A 17770-nucleotide genomic window follows, 5' to 3' on the forward strand; every position below is an offset into this window, starting at 1 on the left:
GGCTGCGATGGCTGAGGCGTTTCGCGCGTGCTTCCTGTCTGCTTGTTTCCGCCTGCCGCGCGCCCCGGATCAGTCTGGATCCTCTCGGCGTCGGAGTTTGGGCGTCGTTTCTCTTTCAGGTGCCAGCGCTAGCTCGCGCTAGCTCGCGCGCGCCGTTATCAGCAGTGCGCCACCTGGGAGCTGAACCTGCGAGCGCTGTCTCTCTGCCTCTCCCCTCCGCTCTTCTGTGCGCTCTTACCCTTCTCATATTTACCGCACGCGAACGAGGCCGCGCGCGTGTCCTTCAGGCGTGGCTGCGCAGCGCAGTCTCAAAGATCGGCGTTTCATTCGCCTGCAGTTTCATCTGGGCACGTTCCCAAATACAGACGGGTGACAAAAAACCTCGGAAGAAACCTGAATAAATGTGTGGGGAAACATAACAAATGCAGATGCTTCCATACAGGGCTTCTGCATTATACAAGTAAGCAGTTATGCTCATGCATTAGTGAAAACAGAAGAGCAACTCTTTCTCGGGTGACGGAGAATGTCAACGCAGGATGTGATCAGATTGTGTGAGCAAGAACAGTCCGTCAACTTCATAGAGAGGGACGTTATAGTAGGGTTGCAGTGCATAAACCCCTCATTGCAAAGGCGAAAACACATTTGAGAGTTCAGTGGTGCAAAAGCCATAGGCACTGGTCTACAGAGATATGGAAAAAGTGATATGGTCAGATGAGTTATCCTTATAGTTATCCACTATATTCACAACAAGTGGACAAGTGCATGTGTGGCATACATCAAGAGAACAGTACAGGCCTGAATCATTGACCCCTACAGTGAGGGGGTCTGGTGGCCCCATTATGCTGTGGGGGGCATTTTCCACTTGTCCCCTTAGAGGGAAGAGTCATGGCAAATCAATACAAAGTTACTCTGAGTGATCTCATTTATCCTATGACGAAACGTTTCTTTCCTGATGAGAGTGGTCTCTTCCAGGATGACGATGCCCCCATCCACAGGGCATGAGGTGGTCACTGAATGTGTCATGAGTATGAAAATGATGTTAATCATATAATATGACCTTTGCAGTCACCAGATCTCACCTCAGTGGAACTCCTGTGGTAGATTTTGGACCAACATATTTGACAGCGCTTTCCACCACCTTCATTAAAACACCAAACGTGAATATCTTTTAGAAGAATGGTGTTCCTTCCCTCCAGTGGAGTTCCTGAGACTTGTAGAATCTATGCCAAGGTGCATTGAAGCTGTTCTGGCAGCTTGTGGTGTCCCAACACCTTACTAAGACACTTTACAGCTTGTTGGTTTTTCCTTTAATTTGTCACCCGTCTGTATATTGGCACTTTATCAAACAGATTTATCAAATGATCTGATCTAATTGTGCCTAATCGGCTTCCCCTTGTTGCTATCTTCAGAGCTATCTTTGGCAGTCATCAGATGGCTTTATTGTTAGAATACTGCATGCAGGATTTAAGTCATTGTACGCAGATTGTGAAGCGTAAGTGGGCTTGTTGACGGCTTGGTTATTTAGGACAGAAAAGCCAACGACGCTATCAGCTATTTGACGAATAGATCGTTTGTCAGAATTGGTGGTAATTACGACTCAAAAAAACACGGTTCAATTTGCGAGCTAACAGTCTGCAGCTGGAAAGTGACATTATTTTTAACGCGAGGCATGTGAAGCATATTAAGTGCAGTACACACTGGAGGTGAAAACAACGCTGTGTGTTTTTTGGAATGCAAATAGGCAGGCTTCAAGTCGCATCACTTTGGAATGCCGGGAGCTAAGATCAGTGAGGTGCTCCTCGTCGCGTCTGTCGTACAGTGCAGACGCGGTACGAATGCTGACTGTAATTGAATCCTGGTAAGGGGAAATGTGCGGAAACTAATAAATCAAGCCCATTTCATTAACGTGAGAGCAACTCATTCTGTTAACCTTGTTAAGCGTGTCGGTAATATTTTACAGTGTGATACAGGTAGACTTAACTAGGTCAGGATTGAGTAGCTGCAGTCTCGTCTCGCATTCAGAGGGGGGGAAAGAAAGGAACAGCCCTCCGGTGTGGTGTTCCAGCGCGGAGCAGTCAGCCGCCCTCGCTCACCGATAGAGCGTGCAAACACACGATACAGCGCTGGCTCGTATTCACAAAGCACCGGCGCAGTTCCCTCCCGCATGTCTGATGTGAAAATAAACACGGAGCGCGTTTCTAAGGAATCTCCGCGCGGGAGAAGCCGTTCCTCAAAAGTTTCGGCGCAGCGTGCCGCGCTCCGCCCGCGTTAAAGCCAGCCCTCCCGGCACGGGCCCGACGCTTCCCTCGCGCTGCTGATCTCATGGCTGCCAGCCAGATGGCAGAAGCACTCAAAGCAGCCGCATGCCGGAAAAGTCTACCATCTTTTTATTTTCCCCTTCTGAAGATGCGAGGGGAAGAGCCGAGCTGGAAACAGAAAAGCTTTAGGAAATCTGAAGGAGAAAGATAGTGGAGGTTCTGCGGGTGCAAAGAAAGGAGTTTAAAAACTGCTGATTTATTAATTCATTTGTATCTGCTTCCGTCTCCTGAGAGCTGCGTGTGAGCTGTGTGTATAAATCTCCGCTGGAGGATGAGGACGCTTTGCCCGGGCGTATTGTCTAATTGTTCCGTTAGCGGGGATGGAGCTGTTAGCAGGAGGCCTCGGAAGAAGGCGGTGAAACGGGCAGCCCTGCGTGCCGGCGGAGGCCCGGCGCTCCTGGGAGCCGCTGTACAGGCTGCGGGCTTCTCCTTAATCGGGCCGCGTTCAGGCGGGACGCCGTGGCAACCCAACGCGCCGGAGCTACCTGGAACGGGCAGTAATGATGTTTTAATTTCAGTAAAGCTCAACAGGTCTTCCAAGCGCTCCCCCACCCTGCCCTTCCACGCACACGCGTGCGTGTAGACCAGGGTGTGCGCTCGGGCGGGGTTCCTGTTCTTCGCCGCGGCTCGCTCATCGGCCCTAAAGCCCGTCGCTGCAGAGTGCCTGAGATCCTCCTAATGACCCTCAGGTGGAACCTTTACCAGACTGCCTTCGTTTCCGCCCATTCGCCGGACTGTTGCTCACGGCAGATTGCTCGCGGCCCTCCGCTGGGCCGTTGCGGGAGGCGGCCGGGCGGCGGCTCGGGCCCGCGTTTGCGCTGAGTCGGCACTCGGGCTGCGGTTCCCTCTCTCCGCCAGCCGGTGAGCCGGTGAGCTTGCAGAGGCCAGCGGGGACGCTTTAAACAGAGAGGGGTAATGGGACCGGGGTGAGGAGCTGGAGGGGACTTCACAGAGCGCGCCCGTGATTGAAATGACCTCCAGAGTGCGCTCCAGGGCGTTATCAGCGCACCCCGCCGCGGGCCCCTCAGCGCCCGGGGCCCCCCGCTCACCCCCGTCCTCATTTCCACACAGCTGAAAGATGGAGTCCAGAGAAACCCCCACCGGGCCGAGCGGCCCCCGCCTGAGCTCTTAAAGAGGTCAGCGCAACCCGCTCGGCAAAGCCCAAAGTCAGCCGAGCCGGTCTCAAACCCAGGAGCCGGTGGGGGTGAAAAATGTATCTTTTTATCAGAACGTATCGTTAGCGGAATTGATTAAATGCGTTGAAGTTGCTGAGTTGCGGGTGTGGTGGTGCGGCTGTTGGCGTGGTGAGCGCGCGCTGCCCGTGTGGCTGATGGCTGCCTTCGGGGGGGCTGATGGGGAACAGCTCGGCCGGTCCCTCCGCTCCCGCAGTGACACGGAGCTTTAATCACAGCGTGGGAGAGGAGCCCGTAACTCAGTCTGAGGGGACGCTACGCGCCGGGCTAACGCAGCTCTGTTATATGACCCTGAGTGATGGCGTGTATGCTTCAATAACAGATAATACACTAATTCCGCTCTAACCGTTTGTACTGGGGGACAGCGCTGCCTGGCGTGGGGAAGCGCCGGAGATTAATCTCCTCAAGTTAATTACGGAGGTTTAGCAAGGTGTGTGTGCGATATTAGCTCGGGGAAGGCCCGGAGCTGCCTGCGTGGAGCTCGGCCCAGAGCGGGGACTTGGCCTTATTGCCTCCGGCTCTGGTAGGTCGGGCCCGGGCTGGGTCCTAACTCCTGTGCGTCCGCCCGCCTGCTCGTCTTCGCCCGTGGACGTGGCAACCGAAAAATGCTGTTGGCGGACATTGGATCAAATCTGAGAAATCTGAAAGATGGAACTGGTACAGAGAGCTTTTCTGGCTTCATCTTTTTTCATTCTCTGGGTCCTTGTTCATTTTTCAGAGCTCGGAGTCCCTTCACCACTGCTGTCGCCATCCGATGGTTGATAGCACAGGGCCTGTTCGGTGGCCTATGTCACAGACTAATGGCACCGGCAGTCAGTTCCACTGTAGCGCGACGCGGCGTATTACCGGCTGCACGGCTGCCGTTATGGAGTCCGGGGCAGCACTACCAGCTTAATGGCGGCGGCGTTCTATCGCTCGGAGGACGGAGTCGGCGCGGAGGCTTCCACGCGGAAACCGCGGCAGCACCGCGAGACGGAGACGACGCCCACGCGTCCCCCCGTCGCGCGAACGATGACTCCTTTTGCACCTCATTTGCATATCGGTACAATGTGTTTACGAGATCGTTCTTCTCCCCTTAAATCATTGGTCTGCTGGAGGCCGCAGCTGCCGCGCGATGCCCAGGCATATGTCTGAAAGCTAATGATGACGCCCGCAGTGTACACACGCTTATTTCCACAATTTGGGAAATTACACACCGCCGCACCGCCCACCAATCTCTCCGCTGTAAGTGCCGCGCATAGAGGGCATGGTAATTACAGATGGCTGCCGGTTTAATTGCACAAGCCTTCAGGGTGCATTAGTGATGGCGAGGTTATGCCAGGCCCGTGCGCACTCCGGTGAATGCCTTCCTCATAAACCCTGATTGCCTGCTTGGCAGGCCTGGGAGTGCTGGGCCTAGCCGGATCTTCCCTCCCTTCCGCAGCCTTCGCAGGTCCGCTCGCTCCTAATTGGAGGGTGAGGCGGGGCGCGTTGTGTGTTCTCCTGTGGGTTTTATGGGCTCATCTGGAGCGCGCTGAAGGCACCTGTTCCCCCAGTCCCCTTCTCGTACATGGGGCTGCAGGTCTCTCATTACACCAGTCCGCCTGCGTTGCTTTGGCAGGAAATGGCGGAAAGCCATGTCATAATGCTATTTGAAAACAATGGATATTAATACAATGAGTATAGAGAGAAGCACTTACATTTGTGTTATTGGTATTTTGCAATTCACTAGCACTTGGAGGCCATCGCGGCAATAGCAATCGGAATGTGGCGTTCCTGAGCTGCTGACTTTAAGCTGCGTTTGTTCCTGCGTCGTCACATGACACAGAAACCGCATTTCCACAGTCGCGTTACACTCAAACTATGCTCGAGACAAATACAATGTGCCCAGGCTTTAAATGCATAAATGGATTTGTCGAAATCACGGTTATAGTCAGAGTTTTTAAATGCATGGGCCTAAATCAGGATTTTCTCTCGCAAATAAAAATGATAATTATTCATCTGAAAGGATGCTCAGATATGGACTGGTTCTTAGAGGAAGGTGTATGGAATTATGTATTATTCCACTTTTAATAATAACAATAATAATAATAAAAAAAACTTTGTATAGCACCTTTCATACATAAAGTAGGCTACTATTTTGAAATACCTGGAGTAGAGTGTTACGATAAGTGCTGGTATCGAGTAAGTGTTATAAAGTTCTGTGGGTGCTTATATGCCGACCTTTCTTTGAATGCTTTATTCAAAATGAATACCAGCTCATCCAACATGACATTTCAAGTCAATATAATGTGAATGACTGTTCTAGAGACAAAGTGGTGTCATCTGGCGCTTTTGTCTAACATGCAAATTATACGTTTGCCTGTGGTTTTATTTGCTCTCATATCAGTGAAACGGGGAGTGTTTTCTCTCTCCAGTCCCTGTTTAACGGCGGGTTTTCTTCCCCCTTTTCCCTTGTGCGGTGTGGAAGTCCCTTTGGAAATAGAGCCAGCCCCTCTTTTCCACACAGTTGCTTGTGTGGTCGCTTTGTTGCGTCGCCAAATCGCCGGAGCAGATTTTTCAATTCGGAGGTGAACACCGGTGGGTATTGCGCCTCCGCCTGCCACCGGCTCTGAAAGTGGTGGCGTTCAGCACTTTTTGTCAGGAACTGGGGGGAGGCGGGGGAGGCGTGGGGGGGGGGGGGGGGGGGGGATGCGTGTCCATTTGATGCCTTAACTGCTCGCGAGGTAGCTGAGACCGCAGTTCCCCGCCAACCGCAGGGGAAGTGTTAATTGTAGTCCTGTTTTCATGACAACAGCTAACCGCCCAACCGTCTCCCTCCCTGCGAGACATGGACTTGTTTCCTGACCCTTGCCCCGAGGAGACCGCAGCCCCCGACAGCAGGCATTTGAGAAAGGGAGGAGGGAACCTGCGATTTCAGCACTGCTGAAAACTCAACAGGGAGGCAACGCAGGGTGTTTCAGCGCATTCACGGCCCACTTTTCCAGGCTACTGAAATGCGCTGAAACTGAGTAACAGGGATAAACAGAGCGGTAAGTGGCGGTAATTAAGCGGATCTGTCTGTGGGTTGTCCTCTGAGGAGGCGTGTCCTTCAGCCAAACTCTCCTATTAGACACATTTGGGATAATCTCTCAGAGCGCTTGCCAGTGCGTGTGAAAGCGCGTTTGGACGGAGATGGAAGCTTCGGAAAAAGCCGGAGGGCAGTTCCCTCAGCTCCCCGTGAGAGTCCCGGACGCAGCGGCCGACACAGGCGCACAGGAGGCGGAGTAGCGCAGCAGGGGCCGACACAGGCGCACAGGAGGCGGCGTAGCGTAGCAGGGGCCGACACAGGCGCACAGGAGGTGGTGTAGCATAGCGTAGCAGGGGCGGACACAGGCGCACAGGAGGCGGCGTGGCGTAGCAGGGGCCGACACAGGCGCACAGGAGGCGGCGTAGCGCAGCAGCAGCGGCGGCGTGCGTCGCCTGAAGACGTTTCTCAGCTGGCGGGGCTCGCGTTATTCGTGTCTACTTGGGGCCCGTCCCGCCATCTTTGCTCCCCTTTAGGAAAGGGCGCTCCAGCTGAGGGGAACGCCGCCGTGCGGGCGGTCTGAGTGGACTCACTCTGCTTACGGCGGCCAGCGCCGGCCCATTCTCAGGGGCGGTTGAGCATCTCCTGGTGGCCGGTCACGCATGGAACAGAGCAGTCTTTTTTGGTTGTTGTTGATGCAGATCTTTAAAATCACTAATGATTGGGGTTTTTTTTAGCTATGAAAGAAGTGAGCAAATTGGAGGTCAAGCATCTGTTTGTCTCGTTTAATCTTCCCCCCACTCCTACAAAAGTAGGATATAATTGTGGACGAGGGAGAAGATCATCATTAACTGAAAATCAAAGTTAACTGAACTTTGAACATTGTCTTCTCTGCCGAGAGAGAAGTGCCCTTATGATGTCTGGAGTGTACTCCGCAAAGAGACGATAAAGTGGAATTCAGCTGCTGTGCCTTTACCTGAAATGCTTTTTCACAATCATATATTTGACCCTGCAAGAGTTTGCACCACAGTGCGATTTGCAATGAGACAAACACCATGGCAACCCCATATCATCGATTTGTCTGTAACCATCGAGGGTCTTGGCTTTCGATTTGTTTTCATTGAAAACTTCCATATTTGTGCTTCCAGTTTCTGTTTGCAGGCGTTTTAAAGAAATGTAATATACCGCTGAGCCTGTATTCCATTTAAAATGGGAAGAGAAATCTCCTGTCCCCTCGTGTGAGCTGTAGATGTATTTTCCCCTGGCCCTTGACATGGCCAGATGGAGTTCACTTCCAGCTGCCTCACACCTCCATAGGAAAGCAGCCGTTGAGTGTGTCTGTCCTGGGAAACCAATAGTGATCCTGAGCATATGGCACAGGACTTATCGTTTCCTAACTTCTGACTGTTATAAAGGGAGTCAGGGGTATCAACTTTATTTATTTATCATGGCCCTCTTCTCCCCGCAGATTTCCTTTTGTAAACAAGATAACTTTTATTCCGGAGGGTGAAGGGTTGTGTACTTGCTCGATGTGGGAGCAACGACTGGGAATGCTTCCTGTTGTGTTTTCCTTAACATCTTTCTGGCAACAGTCAACCCCAAGGCAAACTGAACGGCAGACTGGAAACCTGTACTAAACTTTGAATTAAATAGTCGATTTGAATAATAGATGTAACCTTCAGATGCAGCCAGTGCGTTTTATGTACGATTTATATGCTCTGTGCAAAGCAGTGTTTTATTTCCTTGGCAGTGACATTATATATGGGAGTGCGCGTGTGCCCTATCGGAACTGCCACACTTCAAAGCCTGAAAACATTTTTCTGTAAAACTCACCGGGTTTGGTTTGTTTTACTCAGCAGCCGTAGTAGTAATTGTCATCAGCTGTCGTCTCTTTTAATGAACTTGTCAAGACTGAGTAAGTAGGGGGAAAAAAACACACACACTCCAGAATTTGAAGAAATACTTGCCAATGAATGCTGTTAGTTTCACTCTGATAAATGTGTTAAATTGATTAATTTGTGAAAAATGCAGCTCTTGTTTTCATTTTTAGCCCGTGCAGTGCGTACTCTTGTGCTCTGCGTCTGAGTGAAGAGGGTTTTATACAGCCAGGGCCCAAATTAAAGTCCTGAAGGCACTTTAATGCAGAAGTTTTTCACATGATCCTGTAAGCGATCAAAGCAGTAGAGTTTTCCACATCCTCTCAGAAGTTCTTCAATTATTCTCAACTTTTAAAGATACTTCTGCAAACTAGTCATTTTATTCTGACCTTTTAATCTATGCAGTGAGTTATATCCTTATGGAGAGCTGTGTTCTGAGGTGTATTTTTACCTCAGTTTATTTTATTTTATATTTTATATTTTTATTTTTACCCATCAGACTGTTTTCACTGTGACTATTTTACGGTATTTTTGTATTTAAAATGATAGGGAATCAATTACAGAATGTTTGAGTTAAAAGAATAATTAACAGCAACTGAAGAGCTTATTCTGTATACCCTGTATAGACTGAGCTGCTGGCCCACATTAGTTACTCCGTACTGAGGGTGCGTTTATTTAATGACTTGCAGTCTTTTCCCTCTCTGAGGAAATCAAGCATGCCCAGAGCCTGCATGCCCTGCAGCAGCCACATGCCCCCCCCCCCCCTCCCCATATGCCAGGCTTTGATTAAAACGTGTACTGGTGGCCTGTGCCTTGTACTGTGTATCGGGGTTAATGGATGTTTTGTTTTATAAAGGCTTTCTATTATTTGTACAATATTATTTTGACAGCCCTTCCAGAGGCTGTGGCGTCATTCAGCTTTAGGGGGCTCTCTAGATGTTATATCAATGACTGTACTGTAGAGTGGAGAGATCAGCCAGCATGCAGAAAGATATGTTTGGGTGGCGATTCGCTTAATTTGTTTTTTAAAAAGCGTGTACATATGCATGGGCGTCCCTATCACCTGTGTGAATATAATTACTGTTTCATTGTACTGCCGTACCGATTGAGTACAGACACACGTAGCCTGCGGGCATCTTCAGCGTTGAGCCTGTTTTTCTTTGACTGGATTCATCGGCCCCAGTGCTTGATGTGTGTTTATTTCTGGACCAAAGCCACTCTGATATCTGTCCCGGTTTGTGTGTGCGTGTGCGTGTGTGTGTGCCCTCTCTCTGATAATCAGACGTTCTGCTCGGCTCTACAGAACAATGCAGGAAGAAATCCAATGAATCCTAAATTTTGTTTGCTGCACTGTCGAGTCTTGTGGGGAAAAAAATAAAAATGTTCCTGAGGGTACAGCTGGGTAGATTGAGAAAAGTAAATGAAATCAAATGAGGAAAAAAATGCAAATAGATGCCGAAATGCCTAATAAACAAGGAACATGAAAGTTTCTGTTCAGTCCAAACAGGAAAGAGGGAACAGCTCTGCTAATTTGGGCTCATCAAACTTTTCCCATGCACTCATGAGCACAGCTCTTCAGAATGAAACGGTAAAGCTTATGGCATGATGTGAATGTTGTTTTCTGCTTTCTGGTGTGGCCGTCCAAGGCTCCGCCTTAGACTCCAGACCAGACCGTTACAGTACATGTGAGCTGTGCTGTCTTCAGGTCCGTTACAGTACATGTGAGCTGTGCTGTCTTCAGGTCCGTTACAGTACATGTGAGCTGTGCTGTCTTCAGGTCCGTTACAGTACATGTGAGCTGTGCTGTCTTCAGGTCCGTTACAGTACATGTGAGCTGTGCTGTCTTCAGGTCCGTTACAGTACATGTGAGCTGTGCTGTCTTCAGGTCCGTTACAGTACATGTGAGCTGTGCTGTCTTCAGGTCTAGACCACTTACCCAGGGCTAGATGGGAATGCGTGAGACGCATCTCTCCTCGCTGTGCAGGGAAAGGGATGGTCGTCAGTCGTCTAATTAATAAACTCATTAAATCACTAAGGGCCACTTCAGGGGTAGCGCGGGCGAGAGCATCCTGACCGTTTTCGTTTTATTTATGATTTAATTAACTTTTTTTATTCGCCCTGTGGTGACCGCACATTATGCGAAGCCCGCGAGGACGGCGTTCGGGTTGCTTTTGTCGCACACGGCCCATCAAGGACACCGAGAAGCTCTCTTTACCGGCCAGCGAGCGGACGCCGCCGATGCAGGGAGACGTTCCGGATCTTGGCAGTCCAAAAGCAGCACTTGAAACGCCACTTAAAAACTGAAACAACAGAGTGCTGGCATTCTGCCCTTTGAGATACTGTGTCTATTTAAAGAGTGCTCCACTGAGATTTGGCTTCCTTTTAAGGGGAAAATATCTATAATTTTGTCGGAGACGGTGAAGAGGCTGGAGTCGGACTCAGTAAGGATCTGCCAGCCCAGAATAACCTCCTCTCACTGTCTGTTTTTCATCCTGTCTTTCAGAAGTAATTGGAGATTTTAAAAAAAGGGTTAAATATAGCCAGCCATTTTGTATTCACTACCTCGTTTCAGAGGGGCCTTCCTGAGTTGTAGGGGGAGAGTAAAAAATGTAATTGCCCTCATTAGGTGATACGGACTGGAATTGTTAAGCCTTCTCACCCATGGGTAGCACAACAAGGACAAGGCACATGTCTGTGATGCGCTCAAACATATGCAGTGTATTAATTGTTATGTATGAGCTTGCTTATGTGAGAGAGAGATGGGCTTATTTACATTCTGAGTTCGTCTCTTATTAACACCTGGGGATTTCTATCATCAGTGGACCGTTCTTTAAATAGGGGCAAATATTCATTTTAAGGCGTTTTATTCCGCGGGTGCGCAGCTTCACGACTGCTCCTCGCCTCCTTTCGTTTTTTGTTCCGTGCGCCGGATTGAAACATCAGAAGTAGTTTTTTCCAAACTACCCGGCGCTCGAGCCGAATTCGGCGAAAATGCTGAATTACCATGTTGTCTTAGACAGTCAGCGGATAAAATGTCAGAATGCTGTGGCATTTGGGAGCAGCCCGCGGGTCCTTTGCTAGGGTGATTGACATGGCAAATTGGAAAGGTCAACAGGTGTCAGTGCAGTGGGAAAACAGTTACTTTATTCACCCACCTACATATCCTCCTCTTTCTCCTCCTCTTTCTGTAGGAGGAATGTAGGAGACGGCAGAAAATAACCCTGAGCGGGAGAGAGACGTACAGGCTGACAGTAACTGCTTATTTCTGAGCCTCGCAGTCATCCTCCCCTCGAAATGCACGTTTGAAGATGTTTTAATTGCGAGTCGTGTGTTACGGGAGCTGGGAATGAGAGAATAAGTGCAGACAGGTCTCCGTGTGCGGGTGTGAGTGTGTGTAGTACGCGAGCACTGTCTCCTGCATAACAGAGGCAGGGCTGTCAGTCAGAGAGGAGAGGGTATGCAGTGAGCATACTGAACGACGAGAGAGGGGGGCCATTTTGGGGGGGGTCAGGGGGAAGGTGAGGCAGAAGATCTCAACCCTAAGCAACAGGAAGTTGGAACGGTTTCCATTTTTAATGAGGCTCACACACATCATTCATTATTCTCCTTTCTTACAGTTTGCTAATTCGATGCCTCGCAGTGCTTGAACAATCTGCACAATAACCTTAAATAATTATTGCATGCTCTTTATGTCTATTCCAATCTCAAGCCGCTGTTAAAAATGCATGTTCTGTGCCGTGCGCAATGGGGAGAATGGCTTTGGCCAGAGGATGTTATTCGGTGACTTGAAGTCTGAAGTGAATATGTTTATGGTAAATTAAGTGGTAGTCTAGCGATTTGCAGAGCACTCCGCAGAATTGTATCGTTAGCGTGCTCTCGAGTTACAGACGTTGACTGACAAGAGTGGATCAATTGTGCGTAGGATAAAGTGCAGTGTTGCACAATAATTCCATCCCATTTCTCCTCATGTCTCTTCATTTATTTACAGTATCTCTGTTCTGCACCGGCTGGTTATGCTAATGGATTGGCTTGAGTTGAGAGTGATACATACACCGCAGACCCTGACTAGGCTTTGGGTCAAGTTTCTGCTTAACCTAGCAACAAAAAATGTTTTTTTTTTAATCCATTAATTTGCTAATGTTCTCATATGCATGAAAGAAGTAGCATTTGCATTCAGAAGCGGCACTAGTGACGGCTGCTCTACCTTTTTCTCAAGATTCCTTCCAGACAGTAATTGCAATGGCAATCAGTCCAACAAGTGGTATGGAGGCGAATCAAAGAGGAAAGGCCTAATTGTGAATAGTAAAGGGCCGAGCGGGGGTCACGTGTTCGCAGGGGGGCACGGCGGGGAACGCGGCGCACCCGCCCGCCGCCACTTTGAGTCTCCGCCTTCCTGCCCGTGTGCCGCGCGGCGGAACTGCGCGTGTAAATACGGGTTTCAGAGAGTAGCGGAGTGCAGAACGCTGGGTAATCACTGTACCCCCCTCCTCCCGCCATGCGCTAGGTGAGCAGGTTCACATAGAGAGGCTCGGAGAGCGCGGAGTGAACGGGCGCGCAGCGGCTGACCCCTGACGCTCGCGGCTGACCCCTGACGCTTGCGGCTCACCCCTGACGCTCGCGGCTGACCCCAGACGCTCGCGGCTCAGGGACGGTCCGTTGAACTAGCGCCGTGTTTGGCGGTCGGCACGGCGAGCTCAAAGGCAAAGCCCGCCTCTGACCCTGGCGTGCTCGGGGACCGGCAGGGCTGCGGCTAGCCCTCCGCCGTAATAGCCGCGCTGACCAGGGTGAGCCCAGGGCAGTCGTTGACGGACAGGATCAAATGGGCGTGGCTAACGAGGAGCAGCGTATTGGGGGGGGTATCGGGCCTGCGGGAGACGATCGCCAGCTTTCAGGCAACTGGCTGTGCGCGGAGGACAGCTGCCGACCGGGACCAGCGGGGGGGCGGGGAGCGAGGCGGGGACCGTCCGCTCCTGCCACTGGGGTGCCTCTGAGCGTCGGCGAGCTCATGAATATTAATGAGCGGCTGGGCGGGCCGGGACGACGGCGTGCAGCTGTGTTCAGGTGGGTGGCTCTGAATGAGCTGTGAGCGCGTGCGGCCCCCCGGGGCCCCCCAGCCAGCGCGGGGATCCCAGCAAACAAAGGGCCACGCCTAAATGAAGATGACGGGACGCCAGCGGGGCGGGCCCGGAGGGACAGGGTAACGGGCGGCCGCCGCGGCTCGGGGAACAAACGGCCGCTCCGTCTTTATTCGGCATGTCTGCGACCCCCGCCCACCTCTCTGTTAGACCTGCCCCCCCCGAGCAGCTCTGTCCTAACACATATTCCTCAGCATGCCGGGGACATGGGACTGCCATCCTGCTCTTCTGTCTCTCTGTGGTGGAGCCCAGACTACACCCTTGAGTCCTGTGCAGCCAACAGCTTTTCTGTTTCTCCCCATATTCAAGTTGGTCATAAAATAAAAAAAGTAGTTCAAGCAACAACAAGAGCACATTCAGTGTGCATAGCATATTATCTGATGCTCTTTAAGTGATCTGTTACAGCAGTGCTTGAGCTTTCATATGTCAGCTCCTCCTTTGCCATAAAGCTGCTAATTCCTGTGCTTTTCCCGTATTCAGCCGAGCTCTCCGTCAGTCTTTCACTGCCTTCCCTTTATCCACTTCACTCACTTTTTATTTCACATCCCTCTCTCTCTGCACTCTTTCCCCCCCATCACTGTGACCTCTGGGCTCTGATTAGTTATTTTGTTGGATTATGGAATTTATTTCTCCGCTTTATTCCTCCTGCCGTATGTCCTATTTTATTTCCTCCAGTGCTCTCCACCGCTCTCTGTTTTGACACCTCAGGTCGTCCTGTTCCGGGAGGCATTCAACGAATGTAAAAAAAACACACAAAAATATGCATCCCCAAACCATGACAACACTTTTCAAATTTGTGTGCACCCGTACCATAATTGGCCCGGTCAAAAAGTACCGTGTAAACTAACTGAGGAGTTGAACTCAACTCCTTGTTGTAGCTGGAAGGACAGTGTGTACTTTGTGTTGACTGGTGAGTGTCGGGGCTCTGTGCAGACTCTGCTTCACGTGTCCCGCTTCACGTCCAAACGCGCTGCGGACGGAGTCCCTGTCCCGCGCTTCCTGCGGGGCTGAATGTTTCATGACTTCGGCGGCTCTGTTTGGGCGGCAATCTGGCGGCCCCTCTGCTGCTCATCAGCCGTTCTAATTTGACGAGCAGCATTTTGGGTGCGGCGCTGCGCATATCGTCTGTCTCCACTCCGGCTGAACTGATGTGGAATGACACTGTCTAAATTAAGGCCGCGACACAGATTCAGGTAAAGGAATCAAATTTAGCTGATAAGCGTTGCTGCAAATTGTCTAATTCTTTCCGGTTCAATTTCCAATATGTTACAGGCAGAGCTAGCGTGCCTCGGAATGCTAATCAGTTAGCTATAGATTCAGGGCCACTCTTTGTATGCTCACTTGGTTGAATTGATCTGCTGTTGTTGAAGTATTAAGTATGTTTTGATAAGAAGGGAACACCTTTGCCCTAAAGTAAATGAAAAGATGTAATCCTCTCTCTTTATAATTTTTTTAACATCTGCTAAATATTTGCTTTAAGCTCTCCAACCATTGTGCTGCAAATGTACACATTTTTATGCTTCTGCCCCTTGACTAAACGCGCACACACACACCACTCAACTCATGTTGGAAAGGACTAATTGAGTAAAGACCTTTCAGTCTCCGCTGTTCTGCTTTATGTGTCTGCATCTCTCTGGTTTTACTCCATGTTTCACGGATTAAATTCTGCAGTATTGCATGGGCAACATGTGATTAAGACTGTACCTTATGAGTCATAGAATTTCCCTTTTCTCTCTTTCTCCCTGCTGCCGGACAGTAAGCAAGAAGAACCGAGGAACTCTTGGTAAGACGTTTTGAGGAAACCAAAGGATTCCACTTCCTAAATGTTTCCTGTTTTCTCTTCCCTCTGTAGGAAATCTGTCAGGGGTCACTAATGAAATCGGCTGTCTAATGTGGGCTACGGCAGAGGCTGAAATAATGCGAGAATGTCACGCTTCTCTTTCAGCACCCTCTGCTGGCTCAGAGAAAAGTTATTGTGTCGTTCTTAACTTTGGGAACTGCCGGAGTCAGAACTCTGTGTGTGTGTGTGTGTGTGTGCATGCACCCACCCCATGCACTTCAGTGTGCCTCCTTTTGTGGTGGAGCGCATTCAGACTTGCATGAGGCAGTACTGCGGATACTCAACCAGCAGTGCTGTCATCCCACAGCATGAACGCGCCACCTGTCAATCATGCCGCGTGGAGCTTTGCTGAAAGATAAGCGGACAACCAATTCCCTGCAACTGGCAAAAAGAGCTCGGCACGTAAGAAGGGACCCAGCCTCCATTTTAGGTTGGTTTCAATCAGAGGCTGTGGCGCTGCAGCTAATACTGGAGCAGTTTGCTCTGCACTGGTCCTTTCTCTCAGTGCGGTGTGGTGTAAGTGCGCTGTAGACCCGGACCTGTTGGAATCCCTTTAGAAACGCGACGAGGAGGGAGGAGGGGAGGGGCTCGGCGACGTGCCGCCGCAAACGCAGCCGTGCACCCGACGCCGCGTTCACACGGGGGGGGTCGCGTTCGGTTCAATTAACACCCGCTCCAGATTGAGGCAGGGCACGGTCGGCCAAGGGGAAATTGCGCAGCGCCAGAAGCAGGGAATTGGCTGTCGGATGCTAAAATAAATATATAAATACGGTCACATCTTTGTCTGTGAATAAAAAGGCCGGGAGGCCGACGGAGAGAAATGCATCTTTTTTGGGGGTGGGGTGCGGTAGGGTGGTGGGTGAGGGGGGGCGGGGGATTCATTCTGAATCTCATTCTGGGCTTTCCTGACGTTCTGGGGAGGAAGATGAAACTGGAGGGGCTAAAGGATGCAACATGACATTGCCTGTCAACACAGAAAACTAATGAGCCGAGCTGAGCAGATCCCCGGTGGATAGGATCAAATTATTGGTTTCTCCTCTCTCTCCTTAAAGCACTGGAGAGAGCGAGGGAGTGGGGGGGGGGCGGTGGGGGGGGGGGGGGGTGGCGCTCTCTTTCCCGACCAGCTATCGAATTCAGCCAGAAAACTTCAAGCTGCCACTTAAGGGAGAGAGAACCTCTCGCACGCCCCTGAGACCTGTTTTTTTTTTCCCCCCGCCCCCCTCCACAATGTGAAGATTTCTCATTATTCTCCGCACCTCAGCCGCTCGTGGAGAACCCTCGCCGCGCCTTATTTCTTCTCTCTACGCGGCGTTTCTGAACGCGGCGTAAAGGCCTGAGCGCGCAGCCGCTAGCCGCTAACTCCGCGGGGTGACGGGCGGCCCGCTCGTGTTCGGCGGCGTCCCCGCGCTGCTTCACCGCACTCAGGGCCGCTCTGACGGACGCGTTTAACATCCCGACACGCTGTAATCTCTGAGACTTCCTGTGGATACGTTTTGTTTTTTCTCTCTTAATCCGTCGGATGGGATTGCTTTGCAGCTCCTCCTCTAAAGCCTTTTCCAATCCTGTTAGGCCCAGGCGTTGTTTCCCAGGCTGTTTGGGGGTGTGGGGTGTAGTTACCGCCGCTGGACTCCCGAGGTCAGGACATTTTGTTTTGATTGCGTCATAAGTCTTTTCGGGAGCTCAGCTTATCGGCCTCTGACAAGAGTTTTACTGTGATTTTTTTTTTTGTTGCCATGATCCAATTATCGGCCGGCCGAGATATTCCGTCCCCCGCGCGGCGCCCGATCACACGGCCGTTTCGAATTTCCCACGTGCAGCGAGGCGAGCGGCGCGACCGCGGGCCCGCCGAGCCGCGAGCGTCACGCACCCGCCGTCCGTCCGTCCGTCCGTCCGTCCGTCCGTCCGCCCGCGCGTCTGTGGCACCCGTATGAATTATTTGCCACCTATTATTCGATTTTCAAACTGCTTCTCTAATTTGACTTGAAACGAGCTCTTAGAGGTCCCAGAAACTGCATACAGAATGAATTCTGTCACAACACATTACATACAAATGGCGGTGGCCTTGCAGGAGAATTGAGTTTCTTCCCCGTCAGGAGAGGTAAAGAGTTCATCATGCAGACATATGGCACGTCCTCTGCTCTTTCCTCCGTGGAGCTGCCCCCATTGCTTCTGTAAGGAGACAATATCGTTGTGTTCAAACATGATTTTTATATTTCAAATCATTTTTTGCATTTCATACTGTTGGTTTTTTCCCCCAGAAATCAATGAAATTGATGTTTGCTATGAGGGGGAAAAAACAGCTGGCTACCTCCTTAATGACTACGAGTTCAGTGTGTGCTTATTTAAAACCAAAGCACCTATGCTGCTGTTTTTCATTAAAATAGAACAAATGGTAACCTTAAAATGAGATTTTGATGCTGA

The 17770-nt window shown here is 50.7% G+C and overlaps 1 protein-coding gene across 5 annotated transcripts in view; it reads left to right on the top strand.

The window, feature by feature from the left end:
* The window catches only part of sdk1b (sidekick cell adhesion molecule 1b), a 351675-nt gene that overhangs the window by 231377 nt on the left and 102528 nt on the right, over positions 1 to 17770 (top strand). For 3 of the 5 annotated variants that reach the window (XM_035405015.1, XM_035405017.1, XM_035405019.1), the window contains one exon: positions 15266 to 15292. The exons of the other annotated variants lie outside the window; for them this stretch is intronic. In XM_035405015.1, coding sequence (XP_035260906.1) covers positions 15266 to 15292 — 27 coding nt within the window. The remainder of the gene's footprint in view (positions 1 to 15265; positions 15293 to 17770) is intronic. 5 annotated transcript variants of the gene reach the window in all.

The sequence above is a fragment of the Anguilla anguilla genome, chromosome 2 (genome assembly GCF_013347855.1).
Source record: "Anguilla anguilla isolate fAngAng1 chromosome 2, fAngAng1.pri, whole genome shotgun sequence".
Taxonomy (NCBI): domain Eukaryota; kingdom Metazoa; phylum Chordata; class Actinopteri; order Anguilliformes; family Anguillidae; genus Anguilla; species Anguilla anguilla.